Source organism: Tripterygium wilfordii, chromosome 17 (assembly GCF_013401445.1).
Source record: "Tripterygium wilfordii isolate XIE 37 chromosome 17, ASM1340144v1, whole genome shotgun sequence".
Taxonomy (NCBI): domain Eukaryota; kingdom Viridiplantae; phylum Streptophyta; class Magnoliopsida; order Celastrales; family Celastraceae; genus Tripterygium; species Tripterygium wilfordii.
Genome location: NC_052248.1, coordinates 3274067 through 3298697, shown reverse-complemented (window position 1 = coordinate 3298697; position 24631 = coordinate 3274067). Strand labels below are relative to the sequence as shown.

At 36.8% G+C, this 24631-nt stretch overlaps 3 protein-coding genes across 5 annotated transcripts; 2 read left to right on the top strand and 1 right to left on the bottom strand.

The window, feature by feature from the left end:
- Positions 1 to 6904: 6904 nt before the first annotated feature.
- Positions 6905 to 9525, top strand: LOC119982992 (LOB domain-containing protein 19-like). The gene is made up of 2 exons (XM_038826626.1): positions 6905 to 7364; positions 9007 to 9525. Exons 1-2 carry the CDS (start codon positions 6990 to 6992, stop codon positions 9364 to 9366), a joined length of 735 nt encoding a protein of 244 aa, XP_038682554.1. The 5' UTR covers positions 6905 to 6989; the 3' UTR covers positions 9367 to 9525.
- A 1615-nt stretch (positions 9526 to 11140) lies between these two features.
- LOC119983011 lies at positions 11141 to 13656 on the bottom strand. The gene has a single exon (XM_038826651.1). It carries the CDS (start codon positions 13464 to 13466, stop codon positions 11514 to 11516), a length of 1953 nt encoding a protein of 650 aa, XP_038682579.1. The 5' UTR covers positions 13467 to 13656; the 3' UTR covers positions 11141 to 11513.
- A 2789-nt stretch (positions 13657 to 16445) lies between these two features.
- LOC119982190 (65-kDa microtubule-associated protein 4-like) lies at positions 16446 to 21763 on the top strand. 3 transcript variants are annotated; one of them, XM_038825431.1, is made up of 13 exons: positions 16446 to 16602; positions 16982 to 17063; positions 17235 to 17432; positions 17535 to 17783; positions 18102 to 18311; positions 18432 to 18581; positions 18706 to 18865; positions 19205 to 19356; positions 19440 to 19527; positions 19854 to 19927; positions 20105 to 20179; positions 20261 to 20531; positions 20947 to 21763. In XM_038825431.1, the coding sequence occupies exons 2-13, from the start codon at positions 16992 to 16994 to the stop codon at positions 21399 to 21401; spliced, it is 2154 nt and encodes a 717-aa protein (XP_038681359.1). In that variant the 5' UTR covers positions 16446 to 16602; positions 16982 to 16991; the 3' UTR covers positions 21402 to 21763. The 3 variants fall into 3 exon arrangements, with proteins under 3 accessions (XP_038681359.1, XP_038681358.1, XP_038681357.1); XM_038825430.1 differs by having other exon boundaries at positions 18426 to 18581; XM_038825429.1 differs by having other exon boundaries at positions 18417 to 18581.
- The last annotated feature ends 2868 nt before the right edge of the window (positions 21764 to 24631 follow it).

The following is a 24631-nucleotide window of genomic DNA, read 5'->3' as shown; positions in this document are numbered from 1 at the left end:
AAGACGCCAACTCTCTCTCTCTCTATATATATATATAAGCCAAAACATACCCAACGCAGTGAAAATGACATGAATGCCCACAGCTTTTGGTTTGGTTTTTATCTACATTAATACATATATATGTCCATATTTAGTAGTACCAAACCCCATGAAATCCCCAAAGCAAAGAGAAGTGTGTGAAAAGTAGGCAAAAAATTGGTTTTGTCTCGTCTTTATAGCATTCGTATCAACTTTTTACAACAGAAAGGTAATAAATCTAGATTTACTTCTTCTGTTATAAAGTTAAACATATATATATATATATATATTGACCTAGCTAGCTATAGCAAATTAAAATCTTACTCATCGATCACTTTCTATGGATCTGTCAATCTGCACTTTTTTGAGTAATTAGAAACAAATTGTTTGTGAACTGAATCTGATATATTACAATGAATACTAATACTTGATGATGATTGTGCTAATCATTGTACTTGTTCTTCTTCTTGCGTGCATGATGCACTCACTATATGGGTTGATTAGTTGATGACTATAGTCCATGTTTACACCTTTGATGATATTACAAACTAGCAAGATACGTATACTATATGTATATGTATACTGCTGGAAGTGGTCCCTTTTTTTCTTCCGATCTTCTTTACTCCTGTATCTCTTATAATTTTAATAATATTTGCTTCTTTTATAAAAATAAAATATATATATATGTGTGTGTTTTTGCTATGTCAAAGATCGTTTCATAGACGAATTTCACTATTAGTTTCACCAGAGTTTTTCCCCCGCTTCTAATAAATGAACAAATTAAATAATGAAGAGTATATGTGCACAGAAGTGATACAGATTTCAGTAAATGGGATCTCAATCATCTCAATAACTGATATGTCACTCTCGATCTAGTTCAATCATCAGGTCTTGTAGATCACTACACTTACATCAATTAAGAGACATAATGAATTAGTGGGATGACTAATATACTAGGATCTCTAACATTTTTAATATATGCATGCATGTACATCAATTTATAAACTAAAAAAAAAGTTAAATATATTATCCCAAAATTGGAAGGAAAAAAAAATTCAAACCTTCTTGCACGGAATCTTAGAAGTGTAATACAAGAGATTAGATTGAATCTTCGAAAATGAGGATAACAAAAAGAAATAAAGAAGAGATTGATTCAATGAACACGGAATGGAAGAACAAGCTAGCTTAGGGCTTAGCTAGTGGTGACATGGCGTGGCCAAAGAAAAAGGTCAAGGCCTCCAAGTTTGGCGTTCAAACCAGGAGCAAGAGCCACTCGAATTCGACACTGCCACGTATGTCGGTGGGGTTGTGAACGTAACGGCCCCCGCAAAAGATGACCTCATTAGTGGGTCCCACCCGCCGTTCAACTTGAAAAAAAAGTAACGTCTCTTACTTTCTGTTCCCAAATCCCAACCTCCGTAAAGAGAAAACAAAAGGCAACCAGCTCCAGCTCTTCTTTTATTTATTTATTTATTTTTTCTTGTTTTTTTGTGTTGATAAAAAAATTGTCAATAGAAGAACTTTATTTTTCGGGATTTTAAAAATGAAAAGAATAAAATAAAATCTTCAGTATAATGACAGTAACAGTGCGTCCGGGACGGCCAGTCACCGCGCCGCCCGGTTCCTGTCCAATCCATGTGTAGTGAATCGGAAGCAATGGTGGCGTAAGCAAAACCTTTTAGACTTTCAGTTCCATGACCAGATCAATACGTGTCGCGACCTAATGCTATCATATCTACTGATGGACTAATAAAAGCTCACGTCCAATCTGTTCATTTCCTTGTGTTCTCTTTCGGGGTTTTAATGAACATCAATTTACTTTCATTAGACTATTAATGTGAGATTTTTTTAGTCTTAACAAATGGATAATTAGGGTTAAGACCTTGACAAGGAATCGTGTTAATGCGAAAATTGAATTTGAGTCTCCTAATTTAACTCGACTAGTAAACTTTACAAGTTACTGAGATTCAGTTTGATTGTGTAAATACCTCATCGTTTTTTAAGTTCAGGTCTGTGTTCATACAAATCAATATCAACATGTCAATACAATTGACTAGGAGATGGAAGGACCCTAAACAAAAGGCCAATCTCTAAAAATGTCAGGCCTCCAAGTTAAGAGCAAATTTGGAGTTCAAATTGAGCTTAATTGATAATTTACAGATCAGTAATTTGAACTAATCATCGATCTTCAACTTGACTACTGGGAAGTTTGTGAGTCGAAACTGATCATATATTTGTATTTTTTTTTTACTATAACTCATTTTTTCTATTATTATATTAAACAATTATTGCACCTAACTTTTGAAACGTTTCTAGTTTTTTTTTTTTTTTTGATAAACAGATCAATAAATATATGAAACAAAGAACAGTCAAATACAATATTATAGGGCATCCAGAGATGGCCTAGGTGAAGTACAGGAAATGTATGAAAGCTAACAAGGAAAGAAAAGCAACTAGAAACCGAGCTGAAGGTGAAAAAACAATAGCATATTTTATGCGAAGAGGTTGATTTCCATGTCTTTGAAACGTTTCTAGTAGGCCAAAAGTTTTTTTTTTTAATTTTTTTATATTTGTACTACAAGAATATAACTATTCAACAACTTGTATTATAAGTTGGAATACAATAATCATGCTCGATCTACTTAGGTTATTCACTTCATTGGAACTTTATTTTTTTTTAGAAGGTTCTTAATTATTAGCTAATCTATTCATTTAATTAATTAATTTGTCTATTGATTTGTGTTAGGCCAATCCCAGGCAGGAATTCTTCACTCTCACCCTCATTCTCTATCAATTTTTGACAATGTTGCTTAGGACAAGAAATCAATACATACATACATATATATATATATATATATATAAAATAACAACGTTTTGTATAATTATGGTTCCTCTTGTTGGACAATTTTTTTTTTGAGGAAACCTCTTGTTGGACATTTAAGCAACAAAATGTCCCTACAAGATTATAATATATGGTCAATTTACTTAGACTGTCTCTTAATATGCAAGTGTGTGTCGTAAATCAGTAGTTAACTAAGCTTCCCCTAAACTTTCATTAAATAATTAGTTTATCTTAATTGACGTGGAGCCCACGAGTCCCCCCGCTCGTGCGGTCAAACCGTAGAAAGTAGAAATCATACGGAAATATTAATTAATTTGTGAAATAATTATCTATTAATTTATTAATAAACCATCATAAGCACGTAGTTGCTTTTGTTGATTTTTTGTTAGAGAGAAATTATTCATGATTAAAGTCATTAAACTGGCTGTCACCTTAAAACATGGAAAACTGTTTTTGAATTAATTAGTTAAGGAAACAAACACATGGCATTATTAGATTTAATTACTTAATTTGATCAAATTATTATGACTATGAGTCAAATTAGAGATGGGTTTGGAGTGGACTAATCATGGAATCAAAAGGAAGACCCATCAAAATCAATGATACAGAGGAAGCAGGCACTTGTTGGAATAATAATCTATCAGAGGCAGATTGAGAGAGTTTGTTAACCTTACGTGCTTATCACGTGACATGTTACTTTAGTTATGCCTATATTTGTCAAATTTGAAAGCACATACGGGTGCATTGTTCATTAAATCAGAAAATAGAGAGTGGGTGATTTTCTATGCAATTACACGGCTTGACTAAGAAACACGAGTAGTTCACACGAGTAGTTCAAATGACATTCATGTGTGCGGTATTTCTTAGAAGTCTCGAGTTCGAGCCTCCTCATGCCTGAGTAAGCACTTAGCTTGGACATGTTCAGTTTTCAAGATGTTTAAAACTCGATGCATGCATGCAATTCATCCAATCAATAAATTAGGTAAGAAATTTGACTTTAAAGGCCTTAACAACCACTCTCCCTACTTGATATTTGCAAATTTTTGACAAGCATTACTTTGATTCCACAAACTCTAAATATTATATGTTAATTTCGGCACTGAATATAAAAACTGTGTGTGTATGTGTGTGTATATATATGAAGTAGAAGTCGGTGACTCTCACCCCGGAGTAGACTCTGAGGCCAACAGCGCGGCCATTAGTAGAAGTTTTTTCAACTTTCCTTGCATGAATCGAAAAACCTAACCTCAGTTAAACGAAGTCAACAAATATACAACCCTATATATAATTTTTATTTTCTAAGCTAGTTAGTTAAATATATTTTTTTTTCCTGTAAGGCTAATTTATTAATAGAACACAAAGATAAATTATGGTGATAGTATGAGTTGTAATTTGGATAAATTGAGAGGGACGTGAAGAAGTAACTAGGAAGAAGTAGAAAACGAAGGTGAGAGAGAGATTTTGTCCAATCCACTTGAGGTATTCCGCTTTGAGCCTAAATCTCGTATGAGTTTTTCTTTAAAAAGATGCCTTAGGAGTTGGAGGGTGTGGGCCCACTTTCACAACTTGAGGTAATGTTCGGCCTTCCGCTCGACTTCGCCCCTTTTAATGGGTGCCTCAAGTATTTGAGGTTGCTCACACCAAACTAATGTGAGACTTGTTACAAGTCTTAACATTTCCTCATATTTTTGAGCTCGATTATGGGAGGCCCAACAAATGGACTATATGGGAGGCATGTTATAATTTGAATCGAATACTCATGAGAGCACCGCATAAATCCAGCTCAAACAACTCGAATACATATTGTCCGCTCTAGTCCTAAGGATCACATACACGATTTTATAGTTAAAAAGACATTCTTCAGTGTAGAAGTATTATCCTCGAGTCGTACTGAGAATTTCTTTGAGGTTTGTCAAATATGTGGGATACTTATGGATCCAATTCCCTCGTGAGCTCTCTACAATTGAAAGGAGTGTGACTCAAACTTATAAACCACGTGGTTGATTCTCACCTAATTGATATACATATTTTTTGTATTTATAACAGTAGACCCTCGTATTTCCAAAGATTTTTGAAATTGTATACAATCATTTTCAGGAAATATGTAAAAGATTATCGCATAGGGATTTGTTTGTGCGTTCGTCGGATTGGTTCTTCATGCTTTAGTAACACTACTACTGTTTAGATGACTTTGCTGAGCGAGCGTTTCTTAGGAAATACGAAACTGGAGATGACAAAGATGCCACGTGTCGTGATTTTATGTAAGGTAAATTCATGAAAAGCTAACCCCATGGTTTTGCGTGCCAAACAGAGTGTGGGCTTTGACTGACTGACTGACTGACTGATTGACTGACTCCTCATCGCTCTGTACTCTCCGTCCTCATCGCCTTTTATTTTAGATTAAGTACAATCCCAGATTAAGTACCATATATATATATATATATATATATATATATATATATATATGTGTGTGTGTTGGATTACCATTACCACCTTTGAACTAACAGCTAAGAGGGATCTTATTAGAGTGAGCATAGATGTTATATATGATCATAAGAGAGAACAAAAAAGACCGAACTGATCAATTAGTAATTTTGATAAAGTGGAGCTGTTTCATATAGTTAAAATGTAAGAGGACAAAGTGAGGTGAAAAGTATAGTAAAAGGAGCAGTACTGTACTGCTGACTGCTGTGGAAATCTAAGCACAGAGACAGATACGTGAGTGGCATAGTATAGCAGAGGGACGTACTCGACTGAATGGATGAATGAATGAGAGTTTTTTTTTTTTTTTTTTTTTTCAGACTAACACTCTGACAGTAGGTATTCCCAAATATACACTCGGATGAAAATATTTTCATATATAGCACTGCACGTCATTTATACTCACGTGATTAGTGAAAGTTTTTTACAATCACGTCAATCACATAGTTACGCCGTTACTACTGGCGTGACTAGTGTTAGACTTTAACCACGCCATTAGCAACGGCGTTACTTAAAAAAAGATTGAGTGACGCCGTTCTTAATGGCGTTACTTTTAGATTTCTGATTAATCATTTTGGTTATCGTTCACTTTGTGTCTTTCACGGATCTGATAAAGGATCTTTGCCCATGTTTGTGGTACCGAAATCAATCTTTCTAGAGGGTTCCTACTCCAAGCACTTGAAGGATCTGATCATCAACTTGTTGAAACCCAAATCATATCAAGAACTCAAGCCTAGATCTACTCAGTCATGAAGTCAAGATTTTTAACACATCCAAGCCTAGATCTACTAAGTTCTCGCAATCACAAATCGAAGAGGACTTTCTCTTTCTTTCAAAATACCCATTTATGGTGCACAGGTCATCGATTAGGGAGGAGTACTTGGTTGGGAGCAAAAATAACAACAATGATGGGGTTTTGTTGTTGTAGTCAAGGATGGGTTTTGGTGTTGCTCAATCAAAAATTTTGATTTCTTTAGTGGTGTTGGCAAGGAGGGGATCAAAATTTATGGGTCCAGATGGTGTCATCGTCATGATCCTCCAGCTTCATACCCCTCAACTGCTTCCACTTTACTCAAATGGGTTTTGCAGTGTATCAAGAGATACATAGGAGAATGGCCGGGCAGAACACAAGAATAGAATAAAGATCACGCCAACAACGTTGGCGTCACTCTATGAGTAAAACTAATTAATCACGCTATTGTTATTGATGTGATTGTTCAAAAAATAATCACGCCAATAACAATGACGTGACTGTAAATAACTTTAACTAGTTACGCCAATGTAAATGAAGTGTAGTGTTACATAAGGAAATATTTTCATTCCAATGTTAAAGGGAAATATTTTTCATTCTTGAGGATGTTTGTCCCAGGTGGGGAGGTGTTCGCACGTGGGATTACTACAAACTGCCACTGTTGAAAGTTAATAATAAATAAATATTAACATGACTGTCACTCACCCGCACGTATGTAATTGCTTCACGCAACCTGCTCCTGGCTCCCTTCACTTAATTGTCTGCCGTGACTTTAAAGTTTGAACCAAACCCCCCTACTCTATCATCTTCCCCTCTCTGACTCTTCCCTCCAATCTATCCTCTTTTTTTTCTTTAAAAAAAATAAAAATTAATTAATTAGTCTGTAAATAAATAGGCATGCGTGTGTCATTGCTTATCCTTCTCTCTTTCTCTAAGAGACCCCACTGCAGTGCAGCAGAGAGAGAAGTGGATATAGAGATGATGAGTAGCAATAGCAATAATGGAGGTGGGCCTTGTGGAGCGTGCAAGTTTTTGAGGAGGAAGTGTGTGAAGGGGTGCATATTTGCACCTTATTTTGACGCGGAGCAAGGCACGGCACACTTCGCTGCGGTCCACAAAGTGTTCGGTGCAAGCAATGCTTCTAAGCTTCTGATGCGCATACCGGCTCACAAGAGGCTCGATGCGGTTGTCACGCTTTGTTATGAGGCTTTGGCTAGGGTTCGCGAGCCTGTTTATGGTTGTGTCGGTCACATCTTCACCCTCCAACAACAGGTAATTCTTTGCTTTCTTTCTTTAGGGTTTATTTGCTTCTGCAATTGGGAGACTTTTTTCTCATTTTTTTAGTGTTTCTTTCAATTTTCTTTTGGGTGCATGCATGCTTCTTTTTGTTTTTTTTTTTTGCTTCTCTCTCCTCCAATTCAAAAACTTTGGTCATCACTTATCATTGCAAGATCTTATTGGTTATATCTATTTATATATCTATATATATATATATACATATAACTTGTTTGCTTCAATCAGTTGTCTATGACGTGAAGTTGCACAGAAGCATTAATATTGAGGTGTTCATCATTTCTATGACTTCTCAAGCAGAAAATATGGAAGAGATACTCAACAACTTAAGACTAAGTTGTAGCTTACGATTAAAAAAATTAGCGAGCTAGCTAGAGTTGATGCTAACATGAGCCTGTTATGCAATACGCAATTCGAGGTCGTCCTAATTGGTCAAGGCTTTCAATCACATTATAGGGTTGTTTGTTTGACAAGTTTTGCACTGTCAGTGTCTATTTTTATTGGCAAATTGCAAGCCTAGGGCTCTTTTATTGGCATACTAGAGTGACCGAGTCCCTTGTAAAGGATATAAAGATATGAAAGTTCAGCAACGTCAGGGCGGTCAAAATCATGTTCTTGTTTTTAGGGTTTTGTTTTGTTTTCTTTGCCTTAAATGGGTAAGATTAACATTAAATGGGTAAGTCTCTTTGATCATTTTCGATGACCATTTTAGTGAAACTCATACTAATATTAATGGATGGGTCTTCCACAAGTCACACCCACGCAAAAAAAAAAAAAAAAAAAAAAATCAACTTGCGTGAATCAACTTGCATTTCAGAGAGAGAGAGACGGTGGCCATCAAGGCCATTGCTTGCCGGAGTTACCAAGCAAACTTGGAAGCACGAAAAATATATATATATATATATATAGTTGTTATTTTTGACTTTGTGTGTATTATTATTATGTATATATAATCTGCTTAATTAAAAGTAGACAACATTTGAAATCAACTTTACAAATTACACATACATATATAAGTATATATTTGCTTCCATTGCATGGAGAATTGCGGTCCCTACCATGTGTGGTGTTGTGTTGGATGAATCTTGTAAGAACATTATATATTTAAATTTTAATCAAACTCATATGGATCATAAATATATGGTAATAAGCTTGGTGTGAAACTCAGACAGTCTAGTTTTTGGTCTTTTCTTATTTTATTCTTTTGACCATATAGTAAAAGCATAGCATCTTTGCATGACTTTCTTCTAAGTATACTTAGTTTTGCTGCTCCTTTTGTGATTTCCCCCATATTTCTCAAGATTTATTATTATTGTTATTGAAATATTATGCATGAACAGAGCTTCTTATCTTAATTTGTGAATGATCTAGGCATCTAGCTGCAATGTATCAGTAAGGGAAGTATGAATCAAATTCTTTTACATTAAAAAAATGAATAATTTTGCTTAATACTTTTAAATGTAGATCTTATGGAAAAGAATAACTTTGTCACTTTGCAGTTAGTGGCCGGTCATTAATTACTTCTTTTGTTATTCACATACATATATGCTTAATCTAGCTTAATTAAAGTATGACTAATACCGGTCAATTTTAAAAGCCTAGCTAATTGCACCTTTTTTAGTTGGTGAGTTTGCAGGCAGAGTTAGCCTACATTCAGGCACGGCTCTCAACATTCCAACGCCTCCCTCCGCCACCACCACCACCACAACCTCATCCAAGTTCATCACATACAAGTCTGTCTTCAGAGATAGCAGCAGCTTCTTCATCAGACTTGACTTCAAACATAGCTATTATGCATTTTGATCCTTCACTATTACTACACCACCAACTGCCATCCACAGAACTGACTGCACCCGGCGTTTGTAGTACACCATTAACGGATCATCAAGACCTGGAGGATGGAGATCTCCAAGCATTGGCTCATCAATTCGTCTCTAGGTACTTGCCAGGAGTAAGGTTCAAGCCTTCCACTTCAGATTAATTAGTTAGTTAGATTGACGTCTAACTCAACTGTTAATTGTTGATTTCCATGCTCCCTTAAGAGTTAGTTAATTTTGTACTGCTCCTCTCAAGTCTAATGGAACTCCTTTTTTCCACATTTTAGTTCTAACCCAAACCACTATCAATGGCAAGGCATTTGATCTATGTTATTGTTTTCAACATCAATCGAGTTGGGCATTGGGGTCAACGATACCCAAGTTTTAATCTCCCACTCCACTTAACTACCCAAGAAAAAGGAGTTGGGCCTTGGGTGAAGTTGGGTCTTTACTTTCCTTATTTTTTTTATTTGGGCCTTTAGAGAAAATGAATAAAGAAAACAAGACTGCACTCCAACAATCTGTTGAAAGCAGCCCAGCCCAGCCTGCTAAAAAACACCTGTACTTCTAAAAATCATCAAAATCGACACCAAACAATTTTTTTTTAGAAAGATGCAAGATCAGATGGTGCATGAAATAATAAACTGAAAAGAATGATAATATTCTTCCACAAGGACTGTTTATATACCCTGCTACTACACAATCAATGGAACAAGAAAGACACAATTGTGAATATTGTGAATGGTGAATAATGTCCATCCACAAAGAAAATATGACAAGGTTTCAACTGACATCAAAGCATGCTGAAGGGAGAGTATGCCATGCCCAGAACATATGACAATTATCCTTCAAAAATCTAACAAGCATTTTCATCAGTATGTCATTCTCAAGCACCTAATCAGAGATCATAATTACCATAAAAGCAGTCACAGGATTGAATCAAAAGGCCATCACACTGCAAATGAGACAGATTATTAGCATCACTGGAGTATATTTCCTAAATTAAGTTTATCTAATCAGGCAATGCTTGGCCGAACCGAAACCCAATAAAGTATCCATTCTCCTTAGCTAAAAAGTGGTACCAACCTTCAGCATCTTCAACTTCTTTTCTAAACCTAATTTCTTGAGATTCAGTTCAGATAAATTACCAAAAGTAACACAGCTATTGTAATAATAACACCCGAGTGCCTCAACCACTACAGGCAAACTCATTTGTTCTATGCGACAAAGTCCCGGTTACATGAATCAGTCACAAGACATTATTGAATAGGAAGCTGGTACTTGCGGAACTACCAAGTTAATCAACTATGTAACTGATCAGGATACTTGGAAGAATTCACAATATACCACCAAAGAGAGTTAACAGCTTAAGAAAGCAAAGCTCCTTTTATAAGTCACTGTTTTTGAAACACAAACTCTTGTTGAAGGGGAGACCTCTTCACCTGAATACAATTTAAAGTTAACTAAAAAAGCATAATTCAAAATTGACAACTATTTTCTCAAAATGTACTCAGAGTAATTCAATAAAGCACGATCAAAACGTCATGAGAAAAAGAGTACCTTCCCCAACACCAATTGACCAAACATGAGAAGAAAGCTACAGCAAGTCAGCAACTCTCATGGCAGGAATGCATGTTTATACTAAATCCCCTTATCAAAGCATTACATTGCAGGGCCAAAACTAATGGCTTTTTACTATCTTACGTCCATATAAATCGTATTACCAAACCATATTACACAATAGGACCAAAAGATAATTTGAAGAGGAGATCAACAACATCCCTGGAGAATATGTTTACCATGACAATCATCTGAGTAAATTCGTTAAAATATTTTAAAACAGTAGACAGCAGTAAGATTCAAGATGTTCACTGCTGAGATATCATGGGGAAAAAGAATGCAAAATTAACTAGAGAGGCGAAATTGAATGTACAAATATTTCCCAAGAATAAGTCCCGTACATCTCATTATACATCAATAGAAGCAGAAAAGCAAGATTGCTTTCTCAGTACGTACAACACCACCAAAGTACACGGAAATAGCTATCCTCTGCGCGGAGTGAGGAAGCCTTCTAAAAGTTACAAAGCTCAGAATAATGTCAACAAACAGTCACAAATGAAGTATGTACAGAGAAGCCAGATTAAATACACTTAACAGAACCACACGCAGCAAACATAAAAAGTAGCATGTGAGAAACTTCAATCTTCAGTATACATTAATATACAACCCATTTCCTGTTGTGAGACAGGATGAATGGGCACAATACAAACTCAATACTAGGTTAGACTGGGTTAACCAGGCTGTTAGGACTCTACACAATCTCCTCGTGTCTATATGCACCATCTCCACATTCTTCATTGGTATCCAATCCACAAGGAGATTCATACCATTTAGGGTTCTCTTGGTAGAAACTATCAACCTGTATACCACCAACAAGACCTACATCTGACACTATAGCCTCATCATGTCTCAAGGGCTTAGTTAGTTTAGTATCTTCACATTCAAGAATGCTCTTCTCGTCAAAATCACTGCATTTAAACCACTTTTCAGGCTTACAAGACTCACCAATCAGGTCTTTCTGACTTCTACAATCTGCTCTCATCTGTTCCCAAGGAACAACATCCCCAAGTGACCGGCCAAAGCTGTCTTCATTATCCTCGATTAATTCTGCCTCCTTCCCATCCATGTATATCTTATCATGATGTTGATCACTCCAATGCACTAAAGCATTTGCTCCCACCAGCACATCATCTGGATGGGGCTTGTCAGAAAGCAATCCAGCACTCTTTGAACCATCTTCCCCTAAACTCCTGACTTTATTCACAACATCAAACAAATCTCGAGATACGGAACCCAATAATTCGTGTGGTATTTTACCAATTCTGCCTTCTAACGACCCAATTTCCGTCCTCAAGTCATGCAACTGCCGTAAAATAGAAAATTGCAAATCCCCATCATCTTTCCCCAAATACCCAAACCCATCATTATCCCCGTCCTCACGCACCCCATAGACCATTTCTTGGTCTATCATAAATTCACCTTTGTGCCCCACAACCCGATGCATAATCCTAGCATTACCATCCAACGGCCCTGGCTCATGTCCAGAATGCACTGCATACAACTTAAACACAGCCATCCCATCCTCTTGATAAACAAATGTCTTCTCTTTCTCATTATAATTTGAGATAGGTAATATTGCCCTAATCCTAAATCCACATCCACACCTCTTCGATACATAGGGCTCCCTCTTCAAAATCTTTGACTTCTTTGCTGCAGGTTCACCTGCCCTGTGACAGGCATAATCCTTAACCTCTGCCATAAATGGCTTATACCTAATGTACTTCTGCCTAATGCAAAGTACAACCTTATGCTTTGCTGCCAATTGCTGCAACCTATTGGGTACCTCCTTAGCTGGCACATCAAAAGACTCAGTGTACTCAAACCTACGTCTCTTACTTCTCGAAGAAGATCCTGAGGAGGCTGAGCAGACAGGACAAGAAGCAACACAAACCCTGATGTAACTCTCTGGTATACCGTAAAACTTTGCTCCTACAGTCCACACTTGTTTAACTCTCTCAATAGTTTCTTTAAGCCCCAAATGTTTCAAGTCCGCATCACAATGAAAACTCATCACAATGTCTTGCCATTGATTAGTATGAGAAACAAATTGTTGAGAATGGTTCTTGAAGCAGAGAAATTCGTTACCAGATTCAGCGTCCACGTGAGCCGTAAGCTTTTCCTGGATACGCTTCCACGCCGTCAGATACGCGGTGTCCTCATTCCGGTCCTTCCACACGGAGCGCCACGATTTCAGGACAGACCTCGGCGTCGCCGCTCTGATCTCGGCCGGTGTCGCGAGTCTTCCCTCGAGGATGCAGCGAATCATGAGCGAGTGAGACTCGGCGTTGAAAGTGTAGAATTGGGAAGATATGTGCGGTTCGGGGCTAATGTACGCCGGAGGGTGAGGGTTAACGTCAGAGTTACAGTTACTGCTGGGGTCATAATCCGCCATCAAATCGGGATGATTGGGGTGACTCTGTGACTCGTCGTTGTCATCGGAGGAGCGACTCGGTGAGTCGGAGGAAGAGGAGCGAAAGACGACGATTTCGGGGAGGGAAGAGAAGGAAGGGTCCGGGTCGGGGTCGGAAGGGTTGTTGTCTTGAATGGAAGGCTGTGATTGGATGATCTGGCGAACCAGGGGTGGGCCCAGACCATGTTGATCGTGATCAAGGTAGAGGTTATCTTCAATTTTCTGGGGATTCATGAAGGGGCTTTGAAGATGGAGGTGGAGAGAATGATGAAAGGGCAAGAAGGGGCTTCGAGTGTTTCTAGTTAACTTGCTTTCTTTCTCAGCGTGGACGGTTTCTCTGACATTTTCTCGGAATCGAGGGTTTCTCTTTTGCGTCTTCGAAAAACTCCACTCTACTTTCTATCTCCTGTTTATTTTGTCTTCTTTCAAATTCTTGTCTTATTTCCTCTCTCTGTTTTTACTGTTTTGTAAGAAACAAGAGGGATGGGGGGCATTGCAGCAGTTACGTGAAATTGATTTAATCTTAACCATCCATTCAATCCAACGGTCTTAAATAATAAGGATAACAACACTCAAAAAAAATTACATTTTTTCTATCCCCTTCCTTCCATCGTCTTGTCCTTCTCTTTGATTGAGATTTGAGATGCTCTTCCCAACACTCAAAAAAATTACACTTTTCTATCTCCCTTCCTTTCCTTGTCTTGCCCTTCAATTCAATTGAGATTTGAGATGCTCTTCCCTCTCCCCTTTAGTTCGATTGAGACTTAAACTTCTCGACTCCGAGTCCATCGAAAGTCCCAGGAGTGGATTCTATTCACGACTCTCAAGTTCTCGTCATCTTGCTTTTATTTGAGGTTCGCGACTGCTTCCATAAGTTCCATCAAGAAAGCTGCAGATTGATTTTATAGACCATCTTAAAATCAACTCCTAAGCATCGCCATTCACAACTTGTAATATCACTAAAAAAATCAACTTGTAATATCATTATCATTTCGACCTCAACCATGTTCACAATCCATTATCTACAATAAAGATGGAATAGATAAACTACAGGGGGGCAGCATGAAGACAAAAAGTTGAACCCAAGCGTCTATGGGTCTTGTTTTTTTTTTTTTTTGAGTAGTTTTTAACCTTGTTTATTTAAGACCCTTGGATTGAATGAATGGTTAAGATTAAATCGATTTCACGAAACTGTTGCAATCTACATTGCAACCCCTATCCAGAAATAAGAATATTAGAATAATGATTGAGACTCCAAAATATGACTATCATTTTACCCTCAAATCAATGTGAAGTGTTAGATGTTACTTAAATTTACTATTTACACTCAATTGCTATTTCATATGACATATAAATTTGGTCGTAAAATGTGGGTCATATTTTGGAGTCTCTATCATCACTATTTTTTTAATAGATCAAAACTTTAAGTTTAAAAAAATGAAAATAAATATAAAAAGGCTTATGAGTTCCTTGAAGGATGCATCGTGCGGGAATGTACTTCAATTTAGATGTATTCATGCATTCATTTTGTCACGACCATTGTGGCCTATTAATAGAGTTGTAGCATTGTTCATTAAGGAAGTTTATGCACGAGAGTTTGCATTTTGTCATACTAACTCTTATGAAATATGAATTTTGGTAGGTTTTATAAACTCATGAAAATTCATTTAAAAAACCCCAAAACACAACCCCAAACTCTTGAATTTTGAACTTTATAAGCATAGATGAACATTATTTGCATCCCACAAATTTACTAAGTTCACCATACTCTAAATAAATCCAGTGAAAAAATATAACAATTATAAGTGCACCCCAGGGTTTCCTACTTTCCTCTACCTCCTTTCTTCTCCCTCTGTCAATTTCACCAGAAATGAAATCAGTTTCGGCGATTGAAAAGGGTATCTATGTAGCCAACCAAAACCAAGTTGGTTTTGGATTCTTCAACACCATTGTCCACAGCAATCTACACCACAGGTTGTTTTGTTCGCAACGTAAGCTTGCCGCATGGCATGTTGGGATGACGTGTAGTGAGTTTGAGAAGTCTAATGGGAGTGAAATTCCACTCGTTTTGCGTCACTGGTGGCTACAAAATGTTTAAAATAAGAATCAAAATAAAAAATATCGGAGTCCAAAGGTGCATGTATACCACTATCATACTTTAACCACCAACCATACAACAAGAATCGACGAAGCAAGAGCGTCATGGATGAGGAAGGACAAGAGGAGGAGAAGGAGAGGAGGAAGGACTGAAGAAGTCGAAGAAGGAGTGGAGTCTAAGCCAGAGGAGCCGAGAAGGAGTGGAGGTTGAGCCAGAGGAGGAGGAGAAGGAGGAAGGATAGGAGGAGGAGGAGGAGGAGGAGAGAACGAAGAGGGAAAGAATTTAGGGAATTTAGGGTTAAGAATGATAGGATCAAGTGGGGGTGTTTAGGTTTTTTTTGGATTAATGGGGTGTACTTAGTAAAATGAGGAGTGTAAATAAGGTTCATCATAAGCATATCCTAACAAAATTTATTCATTCTAACCTTTTAAATTAACAAGACTTGCACCGTTTGTGTCATAAAACCTGAATGTGTTAGTTCATGTGACAGAATGATGATGCATATATTGAACATTCCATAAACTACTACGTTGGACTGTGACATGGACCCTCATATGAATTTCTGGAAGCCAAAATGGTCTAATATATTAAGAAAATACCGCAAAAAAATATTGTTTATCTTATTTGTTCTCTGTGATTTTTTTTACTAGCATGGCAAAAAAAAATACACATAGATCGCCATTGACAAGAAAAACTAAAACAAACAAAGAATAAACAAACGAAGGACAACATTTTTCTAAACAAAAATTCTGTTTTATTGTTTTTAAAAATAGTTGTAGAATACTGCTTTTCCCCAACATGAGAGCTCAATCATAAATAAAAGGAACATGCGGGGCACCAAAAAAAAAAAAGTTTTTTGCTTTACTTTGGAAAAGCAATAAATAATAGTCGAATTGGCTCCTCTGCAATTATAACAAAATCAAATCATTAATTTCCAAATTAAACCCCACATTTTGAAATTTCAAATTTTCAACGCTCCTGATCCGCCCCGTCACCCGAATCCCGATTTTTTATTGCTGACGCGTCAAGATCGGGACCCGCCAATTTGCTTTCCCCAATATAACGGTCTTTACGCTTCTTTTCCCTCTCACAGAATTACAAATCGTCATATTTCAAGCGTTACATTTGCGTTTTCTAGGGTTTAAAATCAAAAGATTCAAAACTATACCGTGATCTAGGTTTTCTACTGGGACTTTCTCGGAAACCAGTGGATTAGCCGGTGAAAACGAATCTCTGGCTCCTGCAATTGCATCACTATTCTAAGCGTTCAGGGTAATCTCTCAACAAACACACGCCACGATGATTTAATTTTTGTTTTTTTAGGGATTGAATGACTGATTGATGTTCTTAGTTCACCAGCCTTGGGTCTCTGATTTTGATTTTAATACATATAACCGGCCGCATGACTGTGATATAATCAGAATGCATAATTTCATCCCTTCAATGATTGATCGTTGTTCATCTTCTTGCTTTTTCCCCCCTTCATGACGGTAACTGGTGCATGTTTGCAATAATTTGAGATTATTGGTCTGATATCTGTCGCCACAGGAATTCGAGCTAGGGGGCTTTTTTTACATTCAAGTGATCATGAAGTATTTAGGGAATCACATTCTACTTACTGACAAATATTGTTGCTCTTCCACTTTTGCAGCGGCTTCACCATGTTAAATAATTGCAACAACCTTTTGACGCGCATAGAAACAGCTTGCGGATCTTTGCTGTCTGACTTGGAGGTTTTGTTTGAAACACTCTTGAAAGATTTAGATTGATTACATATATCAACGTTTATGTACTTGTTTTTCTTTTAAGTGCTCTTGCCACAACCTCTTTGACATGTTTTTAACAGTAATGTTCATATTCTTTTATTTTCTTTTTTTCCCTATCTTTGTCTATGTTGAGATCAGAAAATTTGGGATGAAGTAGGAGAGTCTGATTCTCAAAGGGATGCTTTTTTGCTTGAAATTGAACAAGAGTGCCTGGAAGTATACAGGAGAAAAGCAGAAAAGGCAAAAGAATCTAAATCTCAACTGCAGAAATCAATTGCTGCCTCTAAGGCAGAAATTACAAACATCTCTGCTGCATTAGGAGATGAAAAGACACATGTAAGTGCAATTTGTATTGAAGAGATAAGGTCTTGTGTTTTGATTTATCGGAGCAGAATTTTTCTAATTGATTAAATCCTTTAATTGGTTTTATGTCTTCAGTTTGATTTGAAGGCTGGAAGAAGCTTGAAGGAAGAGCTTCAGTCCATTATTGCATTGCTAGAGGACATGAAGAAGAGGAGAGCGGACAGAAAGAACCAATTCATTGAAGTTCGTGAGAAATTAAGGACTATATCTAATGAGATTTTCAGATCTACAAAAAATAATCTACATAAAATTGATGATAACGACTTATCGATCAGAAAACTTGAAGAATTACAAAGACAGTTTCGTGAACTTCAAAATGAGAAGGTTTGCTTCATCCTTTTGTTGTTGCTAATTCCCTAGTGGCACTGTATTTTACGATGTACTGTATGCTATGATTTAATGAAAAACAATTTTAAAAATTTTGCCTGAAAATTGTTAGTCATGTGGTAACTCTTTGAACTTAGTCTACTAATTGGCAGAGATTGAAGGCTGTCTGAGTTGGCAATGCATAACATTTGGAATTAACTGAAAATTTGCGAACCAGGCAGTCACATATTATTGTAGCAATTATGCCTCCACAATCTTGGAAATTCCATCATAATGTATTCTTATTTAACTGATTTACCCTAATGTCACTTGCAGAGAAATCGTCTTAATCAGGTACTAGAACAAATGGACTCCCTAAACTCATTGTGCATGGTGCTCGGTATGAACTTCAAATGCAAAATAAGAGAGATCCACCCCACTTTGGACGATCCTGAAGTGGAAAAAGATATAACTGACGATACAATTAAGAGGTTGGGGACTACAATACAAAGTTTGCGAGAGATCAAAATACAGAGAATGCAGAGGGTCAGTCATTCAGGATACATATATCTTATTTATTGTCAGAAACACTTTTTTTTTTTCCCTTTTTTTCTTGCTTTGAAAAACCTTGTCTGGTTCTGATGCTCCAAGCTGTATCAGCTTCAGGAACTTGGAACTTCACTGTTGGAGCTCTGGAATATGATGGATATTCCAATTGAGGAGCAATGCGCATTCCACAATGTTACAAGTAATGTTGCTGCCTTAGAACCTGAGATCACCGAGCCTAATATGCTTTCAATGGACTTCATTAATCAGGTGAACACAATAAGATTTGAAGCTAGGAACATATTACAATTCATATATTTGATATGTGACATTGACTCGGATTGCCAGAGAACTAAAATATATTATAGTACTTATATGAATTTTTCCCTTTCAGGTTAAGGAGGAAGTAACGAGGCTAGAGCAGCTCAAATCGAGTAAAATGAAAGAAATTGTCTCGAAAAAAATGTTGGTCCTAGAGGAGATGTGCCGAAAGACCCACATGGTGACGGAAGCACTTAGTGCATTGGAATATTCTGTTGAAGCTATAGAATCCGGTAAAAACTTTAGCTATACTTTTCATCTTGAAGTGCGCTGCAACTAATACTGATTTTAATATTTTATTATATGAATGAAGATTAGTTTTCTGTCAAGGGGCCTCCAATTTTTCTATGAAATTAGTTCAAGCCGTAGTTTTGGTGATGAGATTTTGACGAGAGAAAATATCAAAGTTGATTTTTTCTGTTTGTGAGGGCATGTTTTGCTCTCTCTCTCTCTCTCTCTCTCTCTCTCTCTCTCTCTCTATATATATATATATATATATATATATATATATATATATATATATATATATCCTTCCACTTGGCACTTCTCCATGAGTATTATATATGTTGCAGGATCTGTGGATCCCGTGCTCCTGTTGGAACGAATCGACCTTCAAATTGCAAAGGTTAGAGAGGAAGCTTTCAGCAGAAAGGAAATACTCGAGAAGGTGGACAAATGGTTGGCAGCATGTGAAGAAGAGAGTTGGCTGGAAGAATACAACAGGGTTGAGAATTTTATGTGTTTTTGGGAGAGCTTTTCTTTCATAATTTTTTTGTATCAGAGTCCTTAAAGCAATGCTGCGTGCAGGATGATAATCGCTACAATGCTGGAAGAGGTTCACATCTTGCTTTAAAGCGTGCTGAGAAAGCTCGTACAGTACTCAACAAAATTCCTGGTAAAGATTGCCCATACAGATTTGTTTACTGGTGAAAATTTTCAAATCTTACTTGTCTCCATTGCTGCACCAAAGTTTTATCAGTTATTACAAATTTTGTTAAGTTCATAGGTTGGAGACATTAGTATTATTAATAGATTATAGTTATGCCAGAGGTTTGAAACAGCAACTCATGCAACAAACAGATTGTTAAGGAGATTAAGATTTTTTTTTTTGGGTATAAATTATAGCTTAGCTTAAATTACTATTCCAAATAGACCTAGAGATATTCAACTGGTCTAGCGGTCTACTTAATGTTTTTCTTCTCCACCTTGATTGTCAAGCAGCAATGGTTGAGACAATGACATTGAAAGTAAAAGCTTGGGAGAAAGAAAGAGGGATTCATTTTCTCTATGATGGTGTAAGTGCTTCCCTTTTAATTAAGTAGATGTACGGTAAGAGAAAAGTTGCTACGTATCTAAAATGTCTTTTTCATCCTGACTTCAAGTCATACTAGATTTAGCTTAATATATGCTACTTCTATAATTCTATTTGAATATTCAAGCAAGTTACTTATTTGTTAAATTGTCATTCTCAGGGTCGACTTCTTTCTATGCTTGTTGAATATGGCAATCTAAGGCAAGAAAAAGAGCAAGAAAGGCTGAGACAAAGAGTATGATCCCATTTTTTAACTAGTTATGCAGGAAATCGTAGTTTATTATGATGCTCTTATCAGAATATTTTGGTTTATCAGGATCAAAAGAGACTTCAGGTACAGCTGATAGCAGAGCAGGAAGTGCTTTTTGGTTCGAAACCCAGTCCTACAAAGAGTGGAAAAAAGACATATAGAACACCATCAGGAGTTGCAAGTGATCGGAAATTCTCTCTTGGTGGAGCACTGTTTCAGAATTTAAAAGCTGAGAAGGTCGCTCTTTCTATGCATCGTAATAAGAGAGCTGACTGTCGGAATCAAGTTGGCTCTTTAAATCACCAGCAATCTGGCGGTTTTGCACCAAAGTCCTCTGGTATATAGTTTTTTAATCGGAACTCATATTTTTCACTGTTAAAATATTGCAACAAGAATGAATTTATACTGCAATACTTGGTAAGATATTAAGTGGAATAGTTAATAGGATTACTAATATTTGAATTTTGAATACCTTTTAAAAACATAACTCCCAATCCTAATTTTACCTATGCAATGCTTGTGAACTGAATATACTGCCTGATATATTATCGAAAGAAATGAACTACTAACTTAAATGGACCTTGACCTCTACAGATTGCTGTAGTTACACATTTTAGGCCGGTAGCATTGATTGTCTAGATAGTGGCTGAGGACGCTTGCTAGTAGAGTTACATTGGTTTATTTGTTTTCATACTTCTAGTTTTGGCCATACACATGTTCCTTGTCTCTTGAATGTTTTGAACTCTTGACAGGCAAAAGAAATTCAGAGATAGCTGGTCATTTAGTGAAGAAGCACTCCTCCAGAGCCATGAAAACCTGTGAAATCCAATCACCATTGATTCGGAAACCGCTTTCTCCTGTTTCATCCTCAATGATGGCGTCCAAGGCCAACATTGCAAATTTTATTGAAGATCAGGGAAAGACACAGAATGGATTGTTGCAGACAACTATTCCAAATATCAAGAAGCAGATGGTAACACCTTCCAGACCAGTTTTCGTCAGTGATGAAGAGAACAAAACCCCAATGACTATGCCAATTCCGGTACCAACCACACCCTTAACATCAATTCCCATGTTAGTAGCCACAACACCAGCTACACCTGCTGTTTCACTTGGTCCCAAAAGACTGGAACATGTTATGGAACAAATTGAATGCTCATTCGAAGAGGTGAGACTTAGTTTTGTGCGTGCAAGAGCTCAATCGTGATGCTGATAGCAAGTGAGACAGTGGCAGCAAGGGATGAACTTGGAACAAGTTGTCATGAATTTGTCAATCCTTATAAGAAGTCAATTCTAATTGGCTTAGTGATTTCCCAGTTCTTTTCTTCCATTTTTTTGTGTGACAATACTAATTATTTCATTGCCCATTCTACGTTTCAAGGTGATGAAATGGCTAGACGATTCACAATATACTGTGCTTGGAATGATTTTCGGCCGATTCAATGCTAGTGATGCATTGTGGAGCAAAATTCTGGTAGCATGTTGCCTGAATAGGCTGAAAGGGCGTGGAGATGAATGGTCATGTGTGCTTAGTTCATCGATTTCTGTGGTAATGTGTGCTTAGTTCATCGATTTCTGTGGTAATGTGTGCTTAGTTCATCGATTTTTTAATGAGTAAGAGCTTGAAAAAAATTTGGCCCCAGCTCGATGTTTTGTATTAACGAACCGATTCATACTCCACTGTTCGAAGAAAATATGGTTTTTCTTATAGAAACAATAATCACACAACCACAAGTAGTCCTTTTTTTCCTGTCCTTGGTCTCCCATTGAAGAGTGGTAGTTAGAGTGTAAATTATTTGAGGCAACAAGAAGCTCTCCAATTGAAGAAAAAAATGCTTGCTCTGGAAAAATGACCCAAAAAACCTTCAAGTGAGTCTTACATACGTGTTTTTAATCCATATTTATTTTAATGATACTTATATTTAGGGGTGTCTTCGAGTTACATTTTGAGACGTGACATTACTATAAATTATTTTAATGTCACGTAGATTTGTAAATATTTTAGTGTCGGATTTTGAGACAACATTGCTCCTAATTGAAAGGTGTGGGACCCAGAGAGATATAGGTCTGAATAGGAGCCCATGTGGCATGTGCGCTTACAGTCAACGAACTGGGAGCCAGAGAGGGAGCCGAGACAAAACATCCTCGGACAAGTGTAACCAACGACTCACGCCCCCACAACCCAAACGAGAGTCAGTGTATGGTTGACTCATGGGAGTCAGAGCCACACACACAGAGTCCCAAAAGCAAAGTTCCAGTGGGTCATCTACCTTCATTTTGCCCGACCACAGTTACTTACCGCATGTGCCATCACGTGATGTGTCATACGAGTAGAAACCACAAAAGACTTCCACTAGTTTTATTATTTATTCAATGTGCGGCTTTAGCTAACTCGTCAATGACATGACTCCATAATTGATTATTATCCATATAATGAAAGCATAAATTCATAATTGAAGTTATTAGAGTGATAATGATAATGATCATCTTTGATTAGGGAATATGGTATAATTATAGCATTACCTTTTTTTGTTCCCTTTTTATATTTGGTATCCAAAGGAAATGGAGATTGGATTGTGTAGTTCGAATTTTATAACTCAACCCACAAAATGGATCAAATGATGAATTAGATATTATGAAATAAAATGAATCTATATATATACTGTAGGAGCCTGAATCTATAGTTGTTGACAAGTGAACTTTGATGACGTAGGATCGTTTACAACCTTGAAATATTACAACATTTCAGAGAATATAATCGTTAGAAACTCTTAGATGGATTTGGGGGTGCCGGTCGAAAAGGCTCCGATGATCAAATAAATGATATGAGAAATAAGACCGTGGATAGAAATCGACAAGGGTAAGTGTTTGGGCTGAGTATTTAGGCTAACAGTATGAAATAAGGGTGGATGTATTGAAAAACAGAAGTGAATTTTTTAGTTGGTCATTTGATGCCCTTCTCCAAGATAGGAAAGAGCTATTTATAGAATGATATACCATAATCATTAGAAACTCTTAGACCAGTTTGGGGGTGCCGGTCGAAGAGGCTCTGATGATCAAATAAAGAATAAGAGAAGTAAGATTGTGGATAGAAATGGACAAGGGTAAATGTTTGGGCTGAATGTTTAGGCTAAGAGTATGAAATAAGGGTGGATGTATTGAAAAACAGAAGTGAATTCTTTAGTTGGTCATTTGATGCCCTTCTCTAAGATAGGAAAGAGCTATTTATAGAATGATATGCATCAAGTAGCTTGCAAGTTACTAGTTGATAAAGGTGTTATTTGGAAAGTAGTGAATCTCGGCTTGGGTCCATACAAGTTGAGCAACTGATTGATAAAGGCGATACTTGCAAAGTTGTGCAATAGGATCTATAAAGTAATGAAAAGATCGGGTTCAGACAGGTAAGTGTCTGAAAAGAGAATAGGTCTATAAAGTATCGTGAGAAAGTAGAAGGAAGTTGTCAATAACACCTACTATTATCACGAAAGCCATCTATTATATGTGTTAATTGCTTAGATATGCTAGGCAGGACATGCTATTTGCTTGGATATGTGATAGTGGTTAGTAGGCTACCATCTCTATAGGGATCTCTAGTTGGTTTTGCTGGCTTTGGGACAATGGTAGCCTTGTTTCTATACATAGTTGTGTTGTTGCCTTACTTGTATTATTAATAAAGCTAAAGTATTTATAATAAGTGGTATTGTTGTAAATCGTCCAAATTTTGTTTTTCAAAGACTCTATCTCTAACTCTGCTACCTTTTTCCAAACAAATCAAAATGCATAAGCTCACTCCATCACAAATTCATGGCTCCGCTTCTAATAACAATTAGTCCCACAAGTGGGGTTCAAGTGGCAAGTTAATATGACGTTTAACGTTTCGCGTTTGTCAGGCTATAAGTTGGTGTGACGTATGGCGTGCCATGGGCCTCGATTCTTATGGATTTGTAAAAATGAATTAAAGTATTGAGCTTGGACCCATGTTCCAATTTCTAGCCACTACACGTAGGATATCATTTTGTCACAATGAATCTTTACTCTATTCTGTCAGTCATAAACGGATAATCTGTCCAGCGCTAGTGAATCCAATCAGATTCTAACCGTAAGGTACCCGATCGTCACCTTCAGGGTACGCAATACACACCTACTTCAGTGGTACGTTTCGTAAATATTGAGTATCTCGAGGGTACAAATTGAATGCTGGTCTTTTATATGCCGAAAAAGACAAAAAGCAGGTCAGCGGCAACAAAAAGGCCGAGACACCCAACGCCCCGCTTTGCAATTTGCAGCTTTAAAAGTGTGAAAAAAAATAAATACCATTTTATTTAAAAATATGAAAATAAATTTACTTTATTAGTTTATTTCTCTCGACCTTTTATTGAAATTACCGTTTTATCCACTTTGTCAGTTTCAAAATTCAATTTCGCTTCATGGACGTGA

What these genes read in the sequence shown, in the direction of transcription:
- LOC119982992 (XM_038826626.1), top strand. Translation starts at nt 6,990, where the DNA reads ATGCGTGTGTCATTGCTTATCCTTCTCTCTTTCTCTAAGAGACCCCAC. An exon ending in TCTTCACCCTCCAACAACAG is followed by an intron (nt 7,365 to 9,006) that starts GTAATTCTTTGC and finishes CACCTTTTTTAG; the next exon opens with TTGGTGAGTTTGCAGGCAGA.
- LOC119983011 (XM_038826651.1), bottom strand. Translation starts at nt 13,466, where the DNA reads ATGAATCCCCAGAAAATTGAAGATAACCTCTACCTTGATCACGATCAA.
- LOC119982190 (XM_038825429.1), top strand. Translation starts at nt 16,992, where the DNA reads ATGTTAAATAATTGCAACAACCTTTTGACGCGCATAGAAACAGCTTGC. An exon ending in TAGGAGATGAAAAGACACAT is followed by an intron (nt 17,433 to 17,534) that starts GTAAGTGCAATT and finishes TTATGTCTTCAG; the next exon opens with TTTGATTTGAAGGCTGGAAG. An exon ending in AGTACTCAACAAAATTCCTG is followed by an intron (nt 19,528 to 19,853) that starts GTAAAGATTGCC and finishes ATTGTCAAGCAG; the next exon opens with CAATGGTTGAGACAATGACA.